Source organism: Peromyscus maniculatus, chromosome 8 (genome assembly GCF_049852395.1).
Source record: "Peromyscus maniculatus bairdii isolate BWxNUB_F1_BW_parent chromosome 8, HU_Pman_BW_mat_3.1, whole genome shotgun sequence".
NCBI classification, from domain to species: Eukaryota; Metazoa; Chordata; class Mammalia; order Rodentia; family Cricetidae; genus Peromyscus; species Peromyscus maniculatus.
This window is the reverse complement of record NC_134859.1, coordinates 100,683,678-100,701,077: the sequence shown is the minus strand read 5'-3', so window position 1 is coordinate 100,701,077 and position 17,400 is coordinate 100,683,678. Positions and strand designations below refer to the sequence as shown.

Sequence of the window (17,400 nt, the reverse complement as noted above, 5' to 3'; positions counted from 1 at the left end):
CTTTTCCTCAGAACCCTCATGCTTCGATGAGTCCTTGGTTCTGAGCCAGTGTCTGGTACCGAGGAGGCTCTTAATAATCTTGTGTGAGTTGAATGAGTGAGCACGACCCCAGGATGAGTAGATTTTATCTTATGCAGTTTATGCAGGTATAGCCACGAGGTGGGGGAGGATGACTCTGAACAACCCAGAAAGCTCTTAATTATCTCCCAGGCAGTGTTTCCCAAAACAAGTCCCCACAAAGTACAGGTTCCAAGAGGTGTTAACAGGCAGGCACTGTTTAATACAAGAGTTCTCTTGTCAGACACACTGGGGAAACAAAGCTCTGCAGGTTTCTTTTCTGCTGGCAATCTGAGACTCTTGGAATGTTCTGGTGGGTTCTGATCCTTCAAGAAAACAGTCAATGTTTATAAACTTACTAGGTTGTGCTGCATGAGATTTTTATCTTATGATTTAAAATAATAGTTGTGAGGTCTAGGGATGTAGCTCAGAGGTAAAGCATAAGTTATGGGATATAGGTATAACTCAATACTAGAGCGTGCTCTTAGGATATGTGAGCCCTGAGTTCAATCCACAGCATCAGTTTTCTTTTTAAGAAAGTGGTCAATTAGAACTAATTTCCTATGATTAAACGTGGGCCATAGAACCCCTCTAAATGTTTCTAGCACCCATGGAGGTGTTTCCACTGTAGTTATCTTAGTTACTTTCTAATTGCTGTGGCAAAACCCACAACCAAAGCAACTTAAGGGAGGAAGGTTTGAATCTGGCTCACAGTTTGAGGGAATACAGTCCATCATGATCAGGACGGCACAGAGCTTGAAGTAGCTGGTCAGTTGGGAAGCAAGAAAGATGAATGCTGGCAGGAAGTGGGGGGGGGATGAAAGATGAATGCTGGCAGGAAGCGGTGTGTGTGTGTGTGTGTGTGTGTGTGTGTGTGTGTGTGTGTGAAAGATGAAGGCTGGCAGGAAGCGGTGTGTGTGTGTGTGTGTGTGTGTGTGTGTGTGTGTGTGTGTGTGTGTGAGAAAGATGAATGCTGGCAGGAAGCGGGGGGTGTGGGGGTGGTTGATGCTCAGCTTACTTTCTCATTTTTGTTCAATCCAGGACCCCAACCCATGGGGTGGTACCACTCACATTTAGGGTGGACATTCCCACCTCAGCTAGCCTGATCTAGAAACTTCCTCATAGGCATGCCCAGAAGTTTGTTTCCATGGTGATTCTGAGTCCTGTCAATTTGACATCAAGATTAAGTATCATATCAGAACATGGGATTTCATCTGGTATTTCAGCTGAAGGAGGATGAGGAAGAAGAAGGGCCCCTGAGCAGGAGTCTCCGCCACACTGGGAGGCTCACCCCAGGACAGCAGAGTCTCTACTGTGGTTTTTGGTCATACATTACCTGGGAAGATAAAGTGTTCATCCACTAGAAATCATTAATTTCTTCCCAAATGAACTACAGTCCAGTTGAGCCTCAAAGGTCTTGAAGAGCTACTGTGATCAGGACTGAATATGAACATCATGAGTCACTTGGGTGAAGTTGGGACAGCCTCCAAATCCTGGCCGTCCTTCTGTGGTGGTTATGTTGAACAGATCTGCAGCGTGGTCAGATCAAAATGACACTCAGCTGCTACCAGGGGAAACTCAGCATCCAGAGACCCCTCTGTCCTCACAGGAGGGTCAGACATGCCGGCTTGGTCTGTGCTGCAGATAACTGGCTAGAGCGTGGAGCCCTGGTCCCTAATGAGCAGCTGAAGCTGACCCCATGTTTCCACCTCCTCATGATGGAAGTTGTACCGCCTTGCCCCACTTTCTCTTGCTTGTTTCGTCCTGTTCTTTGAGCGCATTTTGGCCTGAGCTTTGCATGTAACTTGCAAAAGAATCACAACCAAATTCAGTTCATGCAGGGTGACGGTTGAAACTCCTAGGCCAAACTTATCATTACTCTATTGTTGATCTGAGGCAAGTAAGAAGAGTAGAACATTGGGGCTCAACAGACATGGTTGTCAGACATTGTGTGCCCCCCAAAAATCATGTAACCTTTATGGGATCTAGTTTTTTATCTTTAAAATGCAGATTGAGCCGGGTGGTGGTGGCACACACCTTTAATCCCAGCACTCAGGAGGCAGAGCCATGCGGATCTCTGAGTTCGAGGCCAGCCTGGTCTCCAAAGTGAGTTTCAGGAAAGGCACAAAGCTACACAGAGAAACCCTGTCTCAGAAAAAAAAAATGCAGATTGATCATATCTCCATCCCATGGTGGCTGGAAAGTTAATATTTGAAAATATGAAATGCAGTGCCTGAAAAAATAGCAAGTTACTCAGAAGCCACACCTGGATGGATCCCCATCAGTTCTTCCCTTGCCTATCATTTGCTTTAGGGTCTCACTTTGAAATGTTCAACAGGGATTGGAAATTGGAGTGGTGGAATGGATTGGATTAGCTAGTTTTATTTTCCTTGATTTGATTGGCTTATCTGGGGCATCACTCTGTATGATTGGGGAACAGCTGATAAAGAGGAGAAGCTCCATGCTGGGGATTCTATCAGAAGGGATGAGTACTTAGGATTGGGCAGATGCCTTTCCAGATGGATCTATGCTGGGATTTTTCCAGTAGGAAAATTGGGAACAGATTGGATAGTGATGTAGTATTTCGGTAGGTGGTATGGGGAATGCAGCCTCCCTAGGAACAGTGGTGATTTGAGTTGCCTGCAGGGCTGGGCCTGAGATAGCAGTGGAAGTGGACATTGTGTGCCTGGCTTCCTTGACCAGGACTATCTGCTTTCAACAGAAGTGGAGAGGATGCAGCCTGTGTTGATGGAGTCAGTCCTGCTGACACCCCAGGCATCCTTTAAGTGATCACACAGTCGGGGGAGACTTGGGCTGAATCACCACATTCTTCCTGTGGCATATGAAGAATTCCTGCTGGGATGTGTAGGTGGCTGAGGTTGGACACTGGCTGTGATTAGATGCCCTGGGACTGCCCCATGTTCCCCACAGAGACCAAAATTGTCTTTGTCTTCATGCCCCAGGCCCACTTCTGAAACAAGAGGGAACAGTGGGCTTGCACGTATCAGAAGGGCTCTCTGCATGAGGTAGGTGGTTCCCCCATGTCTTTTCTAATAAGCACAGGCTTAAGTGCTGCATGAAACCCATAGATGGTAAGACTCATTGAGACAGAACTTAAGAAGGACCCTTTAACCAAAGAAATGGGAGACTTGATTCCTCATGTGCCTCTGACAGAGTCACCCAATGCCAACTATAGATATCTATTTTAGATACATGTGTGCACACATAAAATGTACTGCAGACACATGTGGATACATATGTATTTCTAGATACATAAGCCCTATACAAATATGCACATGAAAATGTAGACACATGTATATTGGTGAAATTATATGTAGTTAATATGTGGAGGCCACTCCATGTAGTTAAAAGGAAGATTTATTTAGTGGGCAACTTACAAATGAAGGGATAGGTAGGTCGCGGGGTCTGGGGAAGGTGTATCGCAGTCCAGCGGTGTTCTCTAGAGCTCTGCTTGGTCTACCTCCACCGTCCAGGGTTCTGGAACAGAGTGAGCACTGGCCCATCCAGTTCTTGGGTCTCCAGGCATCTCCCTTGGCCCCGCATTGTAGGCATGACAGTTGCCGAAGCCTCAATGGAGGTTGGAAGTTTCAGATCAAAGCTGGAATGGCTACCCATTACATCTCCCCCTTTTTGTCTAAATAAGAAGGTTCTAACCTAATACAAGACTATATACAAAGGAATGGTTATCAAATATTATCCAGGAATAATGAGGGATAATGACCTAGATAAGATGGAACTACAACCAATGAGAACAATATCAAGCAAGAAACACATACTAAAATCCAGAGAAGTATAGAGGATGGGTAAGTGGCATGTTACAAAGATCATTCCAAAAGGTGTCCTATCCTAAAGAACCTGAATATAATACTTAATATGTTCTAGCTAAGATTATATATATATATATGTATATATATATATATATATATATATATGGTTGTAATTATAACTGCTAGTCTTCAATCCCATCAAAGACCTGAGAAGGTATAGATTTATAGAAATGGATTAATTTAAGCTATAAGAACAGTTAGCAAGAAGCCTGCCATGGCCATACAGTTTGTAAGCAATATAAGTCTCTGTGTTTACTTGGTTGGGTCTGAGGGGCTGTGGGACTGGCAGGTGACAAAGATTTGTCCTGACTGTGGGCAAGGCAGGAAAACTCTATCTACACATGTATATATATCAGTAGGTATATATATATATATGAATATGAATGTACGTATCCATTTTGTGTCACATATATTTGATAGAACCCTCTCATCAAATGCTTACCAGGTCACCGACCAGAGCCCTGCAGAATTCACCTGGGTAATACCATCTCCCTGTCTCTGTTTTGATGTTTGTTGTTGTTGAGATCCTGTTTCTGCCTATGCCAAATATTCCTATAATGGGAAGTCCTCACCACAAGGCTTGTGCAGGTAGCTAGTGATAAGCAAGGGCTTCACACACGAACCCAGAGCTGCCCACATGCCTTCTCTTGATTGGTTCTAAATCCAGAACATTACATTTAACTTTCCTTAATTAATTAATTAATAATTAATTGATTGATTTTGTTGGCAGGGGAGGGGTGTGCCCATGAAGAGGTCAGAAGACAGCTTTCAGGAGTTGGTTCTCCCCCCTGTGAGTCCTAAGGATCCAACCCAGGTCTTCAGGCTCAGTGACAGGCACCTTGCCTGTAGAGCCATCTCATCAGCCTGCACAACTTCCTCTTCTGAATGCTCGCTATGTCTGGGCTTGATGTAGCTGCTTCTCCACCTGCGGTGATTTGGGTGTGCTCCCTGTCAGGCCCCTTTGTGTTCTTGGCTCTGTGCTCTGTCCTGATTTTCGCTGTGTCTCCGCTGGAGTTGCTGATGTTGATGAATGGACAACAGCAGCTTGGTTGGCTTAGCTCTGCCCATCTCCTCCCGGGATGCATAAACTCATTATTATTCACCTACTGAGAGCAGTCAGTTGGGCAGTTATGAATTCATTTCACTGCACCCCGATGTAACCACTTTTAAAAAGCGTGTTCATGTGGCGCCTTGAGAATTAAAAGGCTGAAAGCAATCCAGACACATGGAACTTTATTCTTCTCCTTTCACATTCTCCTTCCTGATAAAATCCAATCAAAAGGATATTGTCATTCGCTTGAACTGCTTCTGAGAATGAAGCTGTGCAGGCTTTTCTCCCTCGTCACTTCCATTTGCTCGCTTCAGGAATTCATGAGCCAGACTTTATTCTTGATATATATATATATATATATATATATATATATATATATATATATATATATATATATATTTCTGTTTTTCATATGGTGGCCACTAACAATTTGTTGTATCAAGAGGAAGTACACAGTTTGTTGTATGGAAGTGTACATTCGTGTTCAGGCCAAAGCGCAGCAACCTCAAGTGATGTTCCTTGGGCACTGCTCATCCTGTTTTTTTTTTGTTGTTGTTGTTGTTGTTTTTGTTGTTGTTTGTTTGTTTGTCTTGTTTTTGTTGTTGTTGTGTTTTTTTGAGACAGGGTCTTTCACTTGGACCTGGGGCTCGCCCATTAGGCTATCCTGCCTGGCCAGAGAGCCCCAGGCACCAGCCTGTCTCTACCTCCTCAGAACTGGAATTACAAATGCATGTCGCTGCCCCTGGCCTTTTATGTGGGTTCCTGAGCCATCCCCCTAACCCTCAGTTTCTTTAGTCTGTATATACAGTATAACATCTTCATCCTGAAAATCCAGCCATTTTCTTTTCTTCTGGAATCGCTAGTATTTACTATAAATTCTCCAAGATTATTTTATTACTGGTGGCATCCATAATTTATTTCAGGCCTTTATAAGATGTCCCAGATGGTGTGTACAAATTAGGAGTGAGCAACCATGAATCTGGATAGCAGCACCCCTTAAATACGTGGAAAGCTGTGTGTCCCCCACACTGTGAAGGCCAGGCAGTTGGCAGTCTAGGAATTCTTAGGAGATCAAATGAAGGAAGGTCCTGTTAACAGTGCCAGATATGGGCTCCATCTCTTGGTGCAGCAGCTCTTAATTCCCATATTAAATGGCTGGTTACTCCCATGCCAGTAGGCATATCTTGTCAGGCCAGTCATTGTAACTCACAGGGTTCACATCCCCGTCTGACTGATAATAACCTGTCTGCTCCAGTAGCATGCACCCTCCAGCACTGTGAAAGCTTGCAGGCCAATGACAGCTGAATTTCTCCACATCCTATGACTCAAGTATACGATAACTTCAGCAAAAAGTAGCTGTAGATCTGGGAGGTGCTAGGGGAGTGAGGATGAATATAATCAAATTATATATATAGTATGAAATTCTCAAAGGACTAATAAAATAGTATTTTTAAAAGGGATATGATATCCTGGGTTTCATCTTTTCCTTTCATATACAATTGGATTCATGTCTTTCAAAAAACACAAACTATCTTATCCTTAAAAAATAGTAGGTTGTGTAACTATTTTATGACCCTTTATTAGTTTCGAACGAGAATGTAAAATGAATCATTTTTATGTGCTTTGAGTCTCGGAAGTAACACTGAGAAATGGGGTTCAGATATATGGCGATGGTAGGAGCAGACACAGTAAGAATGCTAATGAGGGTCTAAGCAGGAAACAAACAAACAAAAAAACCAAAAAAAAAAAAAAAAATCCTCAGACTGGAGCTGGGTTTAGCAGAGAGAACAAAACCTCATCCTCCGGCTGAGTTCTGGCTCCTTCCTCTCAGGTCCTCTGGGTGTTAGGAGCTCTCTGGACAGCTTACACGATTCCAACTCAGGGTACCAGAAACTCTCCTCACCTCTTTGTGCCCCCTCAGTTCCCTTTAAACCTTGGGTCGATGCCATTGTTTAAGTTTCTCAGACTTCATCTGGGCATGACCAACATGACCATGGCCACACGGGGCCACCTCAAGGAGAAGGCTGGCTGCTACCTGCCACCACGTCCCAGCACACTGCTGAGCTGAGGTATACATGACAGAAGGCTACTTTTTTCACTCTTAATCTCCTGGTGAAATACTGATACTTGTCAGGAAAAAAGTGCCCTCACCCCAGAACATGTCTGGGTTGCTGTCTAACCTTGGGGTGGCAATGCAGAGGACTGATTGAGGCTTCAGACGATTTCCAGCCTGTCTTTTTTTTTTTTTCATGCTGTGGTGCAAGTCAAATCCAGGGCATGATAAATGAACCTGTATCTTAGGTTATTCATCATCCTGAAGGAACTGCCAGGGTCTAATTTTATTCAAGAGTCCTCCAAGGAGGTTAAAAACAAATCCTTTCTTCTCATTTTCTTCAGGTCAAGACCATAGGAATTACAAAAACATAAATAAGTTCCCCTGTTCCAGCACACCCAATAGTCATTTAACAGTTGTCTAGTGTGTCCTCAGGCTGCCACCAAGAGGGGCTGTGTATGCGATCACAAGGCTCTGGCCGTAAGCTACTGTGTGTGTGTGCACATGTGTGTGTGCACACGTGTGTGTGCACATGCATGCCTGCATATGCATGCACACACCTTGGTGCACATGTGTGTATATGTGTGTGGAACAGGCTAGAAGACTACTGTGGCTGTCATTCTTCAAGAAAATTCTTTTTTTCTTGTCCCAAATTTTCTGGTCGTAGTTTAACTAATTTCTCCCTTACTACATCTTCAGTGGACCTGGGAATGACTCAGCCTATCCATTCCAAGTCACTCCTCCACCCCTGGGGCCTGTTGTCATCGCCATCAGCGGTATTGTTTGCTGGTAGTGGCCATGTTTAATATTTATGAAGCCTCCCCAGGAAATGTTAGCTGTTGCCTAAATTTTAATGGTTTTCAAATTGAGGAGGATAAAGCCACAGCAGCTCCCCTGATTTCCTGTGTGGCCTTTGTGTTGACATTTTCTGGCCATAACTTCTAGAACTAACATCACGCACGCTTCCATTGGAGGCCCAGCTGGAGAATAAATGGCGTACAGTGAAGAGATTCAGGGGGCAGGAGCTGGGCCGTGATGTCACAGCAGCACACAGGGGAGACACTGAGCCCTCAGTGACTGAGCCCTGAAATTGTTCCTGTGGGAAGCTACCCAGGGGGGACTGTATCTCCGAGCAGTGTGAGCTATGTGGAGTCCGGGGAGGGGGGGGATGTGACAGTCCTCATCCCTGGTCCCACCAAACCGGGATGACCTCGTCCTATCTCAGAAGCCCCACTGTGCCGAGACCGCTTGGTGCCTACCGGAGCCCATGTCACAAGGAGTACAACCAGGCTAAAGAGCTTACTCCACAGCAGCTCCGACTGAGGAAGCTGTGTCTGCCCCAGAAGGGGAGGCTCCTGAGCCAAGAGGATGATGCATCTCCATCCATCCCATAGTGTCTCTTCCCCATCCACCCATCCCCAGTGTCTATGAATGCCCATCTGCCATGGCCCAAATGTTTGTGGCCCTCTAAAATCCATTTGGTAAAATCTTAACCCCTAGTGTGATGGTTTAGGAGGTGGGCTGGAGAGCCATGATTAAGTCTTCAAAATGAGGTCTTCATGAATGAGTTGGTGCCTCAAGAGAACCCCTTGATTTGATATCATTGAAGAGGTGGCTTCATTTATAAATCAGAAAGTATCCCTCCTCTGATGTGAAATCTGCCTGTGTCATGATCTTGGTCCTTCCACCCTTCAGGAGTGTGAGATGGAAACTTCTTTCATTTATGTACCACTCAGTCTGTGGTGTTTTGTTATAGTGGCCTGCTGTACCTAAGACTTCTGTCAAAGCTGAAGTCACATAGATGTTGATGTTTGGAAGACTGGCAAGAAAGTCTTGTAAATTCTATCCCCTGCCCTTCAAACCAAGAGTCAGTGGAGCCTACAGCAGGAAGAAGTCACTTTACCTTTTTCCTGGACTCTCATACTGTCTGCTTAGACACTTGGGGCGTTCTGAAATACTTTGAATTTTTGTTGGAGGTGCTGACCACTGGCAGAAAGAGAGGTGGGATTTCTAGAATGTTTCCAGCTCTGGTCATGAGTCCTAGAGAATTTTAGCTAACTCTCACTACCCCCCGGGGTTGGTTGCCATTACCAAGAACACCCTGTATGCAAAGCCACAGCACCCTCTTAGCAGTTCTGTAAGAACCTAATGTAATGGGGTAGATCCAAGACTGGGTGTGTCTCAGCCAAAGGCCCTCTGTTAGTCATCCTCTCTGTGTCTCTGTCACTCTGTCACTCTGTTTCTCTCTTCTTTTTCTAAGTTCTTTGAGAATTTTGTACAGTGCACTTCGATCATATTAACCCCTTTCCCTACCCCCCCCCCATCCATCCTGCCTTCCCTACCCACCCAACTTTGTGTTCCCCTCCCCTCCTTAAAACTCCATCAAGTACAGTTTGTGGTCTTCACTGGAGGCCGGTCTAGTGGGGGCCACAACCTTAAAGAAAACTGACTCTCCCACCCTCATCGGCTATCAATTGCCAATAGCTCTTTAGCTAGGGGGTGGGGCTTCATGCCCACCTCCCCTCCCCATGCTGAGATTCTGTAACTCTTGTGCATGTTGCCTCAATTACTGTGAATTCACTTCTGCAACTTCCCTGGTGTTTTCTTAGTCACCCACCCCCTGTGGCTCTTATGGTGAATCTTTCTGATCCGGTAAGGATAGGGTAGTGGCAAGGGACAGGCCACCCCATCCCGGTCCCACAGGAAGGCTGTGGTGGCTACAGCAGCCTTGGTGCTCAGCTTGTTCTCCATGGGGCCTCTCCTGCAGTCAGCCATCCTCGCTGGTCCAGGCAGTTTATCTCCTCTTTGTATGGGGGGCTAATAGCAGAAGCGTCCTAATGATATTCCAGGCACATGAGCATCTTGTCTTAATTACCGTCCTCATTTGCATTTTTGGTGGAACACCTGGGGTAGGAGTCGGGATTTTAACTCCCTTCCTTTCCCTCCGGCGGTCCCTTCTTCCATCTGTTGATTCTCTAATTTATGTTCTTTCTGCGTGTGTAATTTATCTTAGCTTCTCATTCATTTAACTCCTGCGGATCGCCTCCCACCTTTGAGCACAATAACAAAAACCTTCTCTCCCCCAGTACCTTCCTCCCTTGCTGAACCCAGTGGGAACCTGAGCTAGCCATGGCCACCTTGGAGGTCAGCCCCATGCTTTAGAGGCAGTGACTCCCTTCCTTGGGTCTGCAAGAGAGCAAGCAGTAAGTAAATACCTGCCACTTTGGAAATTGTCACTGAAAATTCTCTAGTGGATCGCCCCCTGCTGGTGGTTTGCCTCAGGTGCATCGCTGGCTGGGAGCTGAAGCATTTATTCTGCAGGGAATGGAGCTGGTGTTTGGCACACACAGGGAGGGCCATGCCACATCCATGAAGAAAGCCATGAGCCCAGGCAGCAAACTGGATGTCAAATGGCGTTCTGGAAATAATGACAGATGGTGGCATAGGTTCAAGACCAGTCCACCCCTCCACAGCTGGGTCACTTACTCATCCTTTGTCCTATCCCAAAGCATTAGTGAGCATGCATATGTCACAGTGCTGTGCGCTGAGCCGCTCTCTGGGGAAGGGGGGGTATTTTGATGATTAACTTATGTACCCTTGCTCTAAACTACTCTGTGATTTACATTAAAATGAGTAATTAGAAAAAAAAAAACATTAACAGAGGAACCAAGCAGCTGTTGTTTATGGCTTTAGAAAGCATTTTTTTTTTTCCTCAAAGGGAAGTATTCGAGTCTGGGGTCAATAAAAGCCTCAGTACCTCCCCGGTTTTTGACACCTGTCCTCAGCTGGCCAGAGTCCCGACAATCCAGTGTCACCCATGGGAGTGGGTTGGGGGCTTCAGCTGTGTTGATGCACCTCATGGCAGAGGCCAGCAGTTTGGTAATGTCTGGGTGGCATGAAGGCGGAGGCTGGCTGGGGGCAGCAACTTGAAGGTCCCCCAGCTTGGTTTTTCCTGGGTATGGTGTGGGCAACTCTGCAGAAAGAGGCTGCCCAGGACCTCAGCCATCCCCACTGCAGCTTGTCCTGAGCAGGAATAAGTTCATCCCTGCCTGCCCCGTTTGGAAGCTTGCCACGAACACCAGGCAGATACTAATACCAGGTACGTCCAGCCCTCTGCCTGGGATTGCGGCTTCCACTCCTGGTGGGGACATCTGGAGAAGAGGAAGAACACACAGATGTGGGGCCCAGGACTCTGGCTCTCGGAACCAGAACTTACCCGAGCCAGCACCCTGTCACCTTTGACCTCTGCTCCAGAGCCTGGAGATAACAGTCACTGCTGCCTGGCATACTGAGGATCATCAGCCCCCCACTTTTCTAAGGAAAAGGACTCCAGAAGATGAGGATTTTGAAACAAGGCCCTAGTAGGAGGCCATCATCAGCTTGGAGAAAACACTTGATAAGTGAGGATCAGCAGTTGGGCACTTTCCTCAGAGACAGACTGAAGTGAAGGAACTATAAAAACAAAATCTATTTTATTTCATTTTATACACATGAGTGTTTTGTCTGCATGCAGGTTGGTACATGCAGGTAAAACACTCATGCCTGCAGAGGCCAGAAGAGGGCATCAGATCCCCTGGAACTGGAGTTATAGACTGTTGTGAGCCATCATGTGGATGCTGGAAATCAAACCCGGGTCCTCTGCAAGAGCAACAAGTGCTCTAAACCCCTGAGCCATCTCTCCAGCCCCATAAGTGAAGTTTGAATAAATTCACTTTTGAGAGCAATATAGCTCACTGGCAGAGGGTTTACCCAGCCTTCACAGGCCCCTGGGTTCCATCAATTCCATCCTCAACAGAACAACAACCCCCCCCCCAAAAAAAAAAAAAAAACAAAACCTTGGAATAATCTGGTAGCCTTGGCCCTGACTGACTTAGCTGTCTTCCTTCCCGCTAGAGCTTGCAGGAAGGAGTGTCTTGGTGACTTCTCTGTGGCTTGCTGTCATGTGTAACGTCTGTTCTAGGGAAGCAAGGCTGAGGAGTCCCCAAGCCGCTGTGTGGTCTTAGGAAGAAAACCCCGCCTCCAAACATGTGACTTTAGAAACTGGAAATGGCCCAGGCATCACTCCAGCTGGGACTTGGGGATCCCCTCTACTTCAGAAGGTACTTAACCCTAGAATACAGAGTTCTAGGACCTTCTGAAGTAGTATTCTAGGGTTAAGATATTTGGTAAGAAACCAGAATCCCAAATTCTCAACCAGACTGCCTATGACAACACAGGTACTATGTGAAAGATTCACACACAGGAGAATAGGCACAAAGGTAAAGTGAGGCACCAAGGAGTCATTGGTATCTTAGCAGGGTCATTGGGCTCCAACCCCCCCCCATCTTGCCAAACCATCCTGGGTCTTAGGTGAACTCTGTCCCTCACATGGGACAGACAGCCCAGCCTACTTATTCTGTATGCCTCTAGGACTCTGTTGTTTACTCCCGTATCAGACCCACACCAACTGAACAGGACTCAGAGAAGCAAGCCATTGAAAGGGACAGTGCGTCCTGAAGAAACACCAGCTCCTCTCACTCAGTAGATGATGCCTTTCTCATAAAAATGCCCCAGTGAGGCCCAAAAAGCCCTTGGTCTTGACACAGCCAAGTACTGGAAGTTCTTCTTGCTTGGATCATAAGAGCATCACCTCCCCGACGTGGGCCTGGTGTCAGTGGGTACTGGTTCTTGCTCTGACCCAGGAGATACATGTGGAGTTACATCTGGGGGGCCTCTCTTCCTAAGGTGTGAGACAGATAAAGGGAGGGTTCTAGCATTCTGCTTGCTCCTTGCATGGGTGCAGTTCAGGGGTACAGTCCATCATGGTTGGGGAGACGTGGTGTCAGGAGCTTGAGGCAGCTGGTCACGTGGCACCCGCAGTCAGGAAGCAGAGGAAGATGACTGTCTGTTCAGATCATTTTCTCCTTTTTCATTCTGGGGCCTGATCCTGTGGAAAGGAACTGCCCAGATTTAGTGTGGGCTTTCCCACCTCAAGCTAAATGAAATAATGCCCCTGGGCTGGGTGTGGTGGCTCAGGCAGATCTCTGTGAGTTCAAGGCCAGCTGTGTCTACATAGTGAGTTCCAGGACAGCCAGGACTACATAGAGAGACCCTGTCTCTAAAAAAAAAAAAAGAAAGAAAGAAAGAAAGAAAGAAAGAAAGAAAGAAAGAAAGAAAGAAAGAAAGAAAGAAAGAAAAGCCAGGCGGTGGTGGCGCACGCCTTTAATCCCAGCACTCGGGAGGCAGAGGCAGGCGGATCTCTGTGAGTTCGAGGCCAGCCTGGGCTACCAAGTGAGTTCCAGGAAAGGTGCAAAGCTACACAGAGAAACCCTGTCTCGAAAAACCAAAAAAAAAAAAAAAAAAAAAAAAAAAAAAAAAAAAAAAAAAGAAAGAAAGAAAGAAAGAAAAAGAAAAGAAATGAATAATGCCTCGCAGATAATGCCAAGGGACTTGTTTCCATTGTAATTCTAACTTCCATCAGGTTGACAATCCCTACTTCTCTCTCTCTCTCTCTCTCTCTCTCTCTCTCTCTCTCTCTCTCTCTCTCTCTCTCTCTCTCTCACATACACACACACACACACACACACACACACACACACCAAACAGGAGGCAGACTGGAGTTTATGAACCTAGATTTAAAACGCCACTGTTCCCGACATTGATTTTCTGTTACTTGCAGCCTGAAGCAGCCCTACCTGATACGAGGATGGCGGTGGAAGTGATCCCTAACCTCTGTGTCATGTGTCTATTTCAGAGGGTCTTGCTGTCGGTGTAGGATTTGGAGCCGTAGAAAAGACTGCATCCGCCACCTTCGAGAGTGCCAGGTAAGCCAGCGCCTGGAGCCTAGAACGTGGCCCTCACAGCCCTCAGGCCTCCGCACTTACTTGGTACCTGGATCAGCTGCTGGCACAAGCTTGCTAAGCATCCTCAGCACCATCGTGGCAAGAGTATGACGTAAGAGGAAGTTCATGTGTGAGTGAAGTACTCAATCAGACAGGCGGGCTTGTATGCAGTCTTTCTCATGGGAGCTGGCTAACAGGTAGTAGCCACTTTGTAAATGAAGCCAAGCTATAATAGCAGATTGTACTCTAAGCACGTGATGTATAAAGGCGAAGGAGAAGGGTCAGCAGAGGCACCATCAATGCTCTAAGTGGCTCCTTCCCTTTGGAAGCCTCCTTTTCTCTTGTCACTGGGCTTTCCTGGTCCCCCAGTTTTAGACTGTCTTCCCAGAAGGCTCACCCAATGACCCATTCTTAAATGTCAGTGTCCAGCTGTCTGTCCCTGAAGCATCCTCTCTTTTCATTCCGTGCACTCTCCCTGGCAACCTCCTCCATCCCTGTGACCTATTTTCCATCTGCTTGCGAGTGGCGCCCACACCTAGCTCCAGCCCAATCCTGAGCTCCTTCCTGTGGGGCTGGCGGCCTTCTAGACATCTTGAGACAGGTGTTTTTTAGAGTCTCCGTGCTCAGCTTTCTAAGTTGAGCTTTCCTGTCCCCGTCCTATGGGCCCTGCGCTCCTTCAGGGTTGCCTTCCACCAGCCTGCATTTGCCAGCCTGGCCAAACCCACTGTCCTCCTCACCGCCTAAGTTCTCCCCTCTTTCTCCAGACTGCTAAGTTCTTCCTCTCACTTAACTCTATGGAGTCCAGCAGGGCCTTGGTGTGATTCTGGCCTCGAATCACATGATGTCATTGAGACCTCATGTGATAAACTCCACAGGGTCCACCCACACTCACAAAGATGACTACTCCGTCCTCCAGGCTGAAGGCCAGCAGGATGGGCTCTCTCATCCAAGGACCACCTTCAGAGTGGAAAGAATAGGATAGAGGTATCTGGGAATGGTGCACACTGAGGGAACTTAAAACACTCGCTGCCCAAAAGCACCTAGATTCACGAGTACTTGGAAAGTAATTTAAGGGCTGGAGAGGTAGCTCAGTTCGTAAAATGTCTCTTTTACAAGAATGAAGATCTGAGTTTGGTCCCCAGAACCTATGAAGCAGAGAAGTTAGTCAGCGTGGTGTATACTTGTAATCTTGGCACTGAGGAGGCAGAGACAGGAGGGTCCCTGGGGCTAGCTGACCAGCCAACCTAGCCTAATCGATGAGCTGCAGGCTCATGAGACACCATGTCTCCAAAACAAAATGGTGGGCAATGCCCAGGGAACAACACCCTAAGGTTGTCTTCTGGCCCCCACATGCACAGGCACACACATGCATGTACCCCCAAAACATGAACACACACACACACACATACACACCCCTCAAGTCCGATGGGTCAGAGTATTTAGCTCATTGCCGTCAGACAGCCCAGCCGGAAGCCCTTCTGCTCCCCACCCCCACACAGTGCACCCCACCTGTGAAGACCAGCCCTATGTCTGCTGGCCAGGTATGTCAAGAGGAATTTGCTACATTACCCCTTTTCCATCTTTGCACTTGGCCCTTTTACGCCCTTGGAGGACTGAGACCACATCTGCCTTTGTATCTGTGTCCCAGATGCCGCAGAGCCCTGTGGGTTAAATGCCCTCACGGTCAGACTCCGCATCCTAAGCCGATATGTTAAAAGTATGTTTGCTCCATGAAGCCCCAAACTCCAAGGGGCACTGGCGGGCTCTAGGTTGAAGTGTGTCCCACTTTTAGCTCCTTCTTCCTGCCTCTTGGACCCCTAAGCCATTTTTGCTTTAGCCTCGTGGTAAAAATGATGCTGTTTGGAAAAATCAAATCAGAAAATGGATGGGGGAAGGAAAGAAGGACCTTTAGAATGTAAGAAATATCACCAAACCAAACCAAAGCAAAAATAAACAGCCAAGGGCTAATGATGACTCATGGCATCCACAGGCTACTCTGCTCCCATGTCCTGAGAGAGGGCAGGCTTGGCCCTCTGTCCTTTTGATGTGGTCAATTTGAACTTGGCCTCATCAGACCATGAGAACCTCCGGGGTCAGACAGTGTCCCCGGGTCTGAGAGCCCCGAGGAGCTGACCTTACAAGCATCCAGAGACCAAGCTCTCCCAGAAGGGGGAGGCCACATGTGCCCCAGGAGACCAGTGCCTGCAAGTGACAGCCATGCCCCAGGCACTGTGCTCACAGGCCAGGCTCTGTCTGGTGGCACCATGCCCCCATGACATCTTGATAGCAGCTCCGATCGATCTCCCTCTGTGCCGTCACCTGCTCTTTCTACCGGCCTTTGTGAATATTCCTCCAGGAAATGGAACAAAAACATTTCCACCACATCCTCTCTGAGTTGCATTACCCCTCCACAGGTCGCTGCAGCTGGGGGGAGGGCAGCGGGCCTCAGTGTTGTCAGCCACATGGGCTGCGCTGCCATACCGACATCACTAGGTGCTTCTTACGTCCCCACAGGTCATTCAGCCCTGGTAGTGGCCTAGGGACAGAGTTGTTGGAGATCTGCTGCCACCATGGCTACCACCACATATCCAGAGTTTGAAGGAGTGTAAAACTTGAAGCCCATGAAGGAGGGAAAGATGCCTCCAGCCTTCAGCCCAGCTCCCCATGGAAAGCCCACATGGGGTTTCCCAGTTCACTGCCTTTCTCCCAGGACCTGCATTCTTACTCTTGGGTGATAAACACAGAATGGGATCCTAGACAGGCTTGTTAACCCTTTCTGCTTCAGCTCATGCTTTAGACCAGTGGCTCTCAACCTTCCTAATGCTGTGACCTTTTAATACAGTTCCTCATGTTGTGGTGACCCCCAACCATAAAATGATTTTTGCTGCTACTTCATAATTGTAATTTTGCTGCTGTAATGAATCGTAATGTAAATATCTGAAAGGCAGGATATCTGATATGCGACCCCTGTGAAAGGGTCATTTAACCCCCCCAAGGGGTCATGACCCACAGGTTGAGAACCACTGCTTTAGATGGCTTCTCATGGGAAGATAGGTGGTGGTGAGTGAGAATCTGTCCCTCTGGCAGCCACAGGGTAGGGGAGGAGAGCTTGATGAGCTGCAGATGGGCAGGCGGTGCCTATGATCTTTGAGGCTGTTGAGGCCAAGCCAAGCCCATGGTTAGGCCTGTGGGGTGCTTGTTTATGCAGTGTGCTTGAGGGAGGTGGCTTCTGATTGTCTCCTCGTGCTGGGGCTTTTGAGCCTGTGATGTATGTGGAATCTAAAAAAAGCAGGTTGCAGGAGCATCCGTGTGCCCTGCCAGGGTCCTGCCTTGGATTACCACCTGCAACTTCTGCATGCTCTGTTATGGCAGGTCCGCCCCCCTCCCACTTGTTAGTTCTCTCTTTGTCAGGAAAGGAGATGGCAGTCAACTGTAAGACAATAAACACGACCACGGTTCTTAGATGAACACGCTGGTGAGACCAAGATGTCCCCAGCATTGAACAGGGCAGCAGAGGTGGAGTATGGTGGCACTGAGTAGGGGACTCTGCACCTGCTGCCTGTCTGGAGT

At 47.4% G+C, this 17,400-nt stretch overlaps 1 protein-coding gene across 5 annotated transcripts in view; it reads left to right on the top strand.

Moving 5' to 3' along the window:
• Slc39a11 (solute carrier family 39 member 11) overlaps positions 1-17,400 on the top strand; it is a 441,489-nt gene that overhangs the window by 363,360 nt on the left and 60,729 nt on the right. For all 5 annotated transcript variants that reach the window (XM_076543667.1, XM_015993764.3, XM_006970449.4 and 2 more), the window contains exon 7: positions 13,743-13,812. In XM_076543667.1, the coding sequence (XP_076399782.1) occupies positions 13,743-13,812 (70 nt within the window). The remainder of the gene's footprint in view (positions 1-13,742; positions 13,813-17,400) is intronic.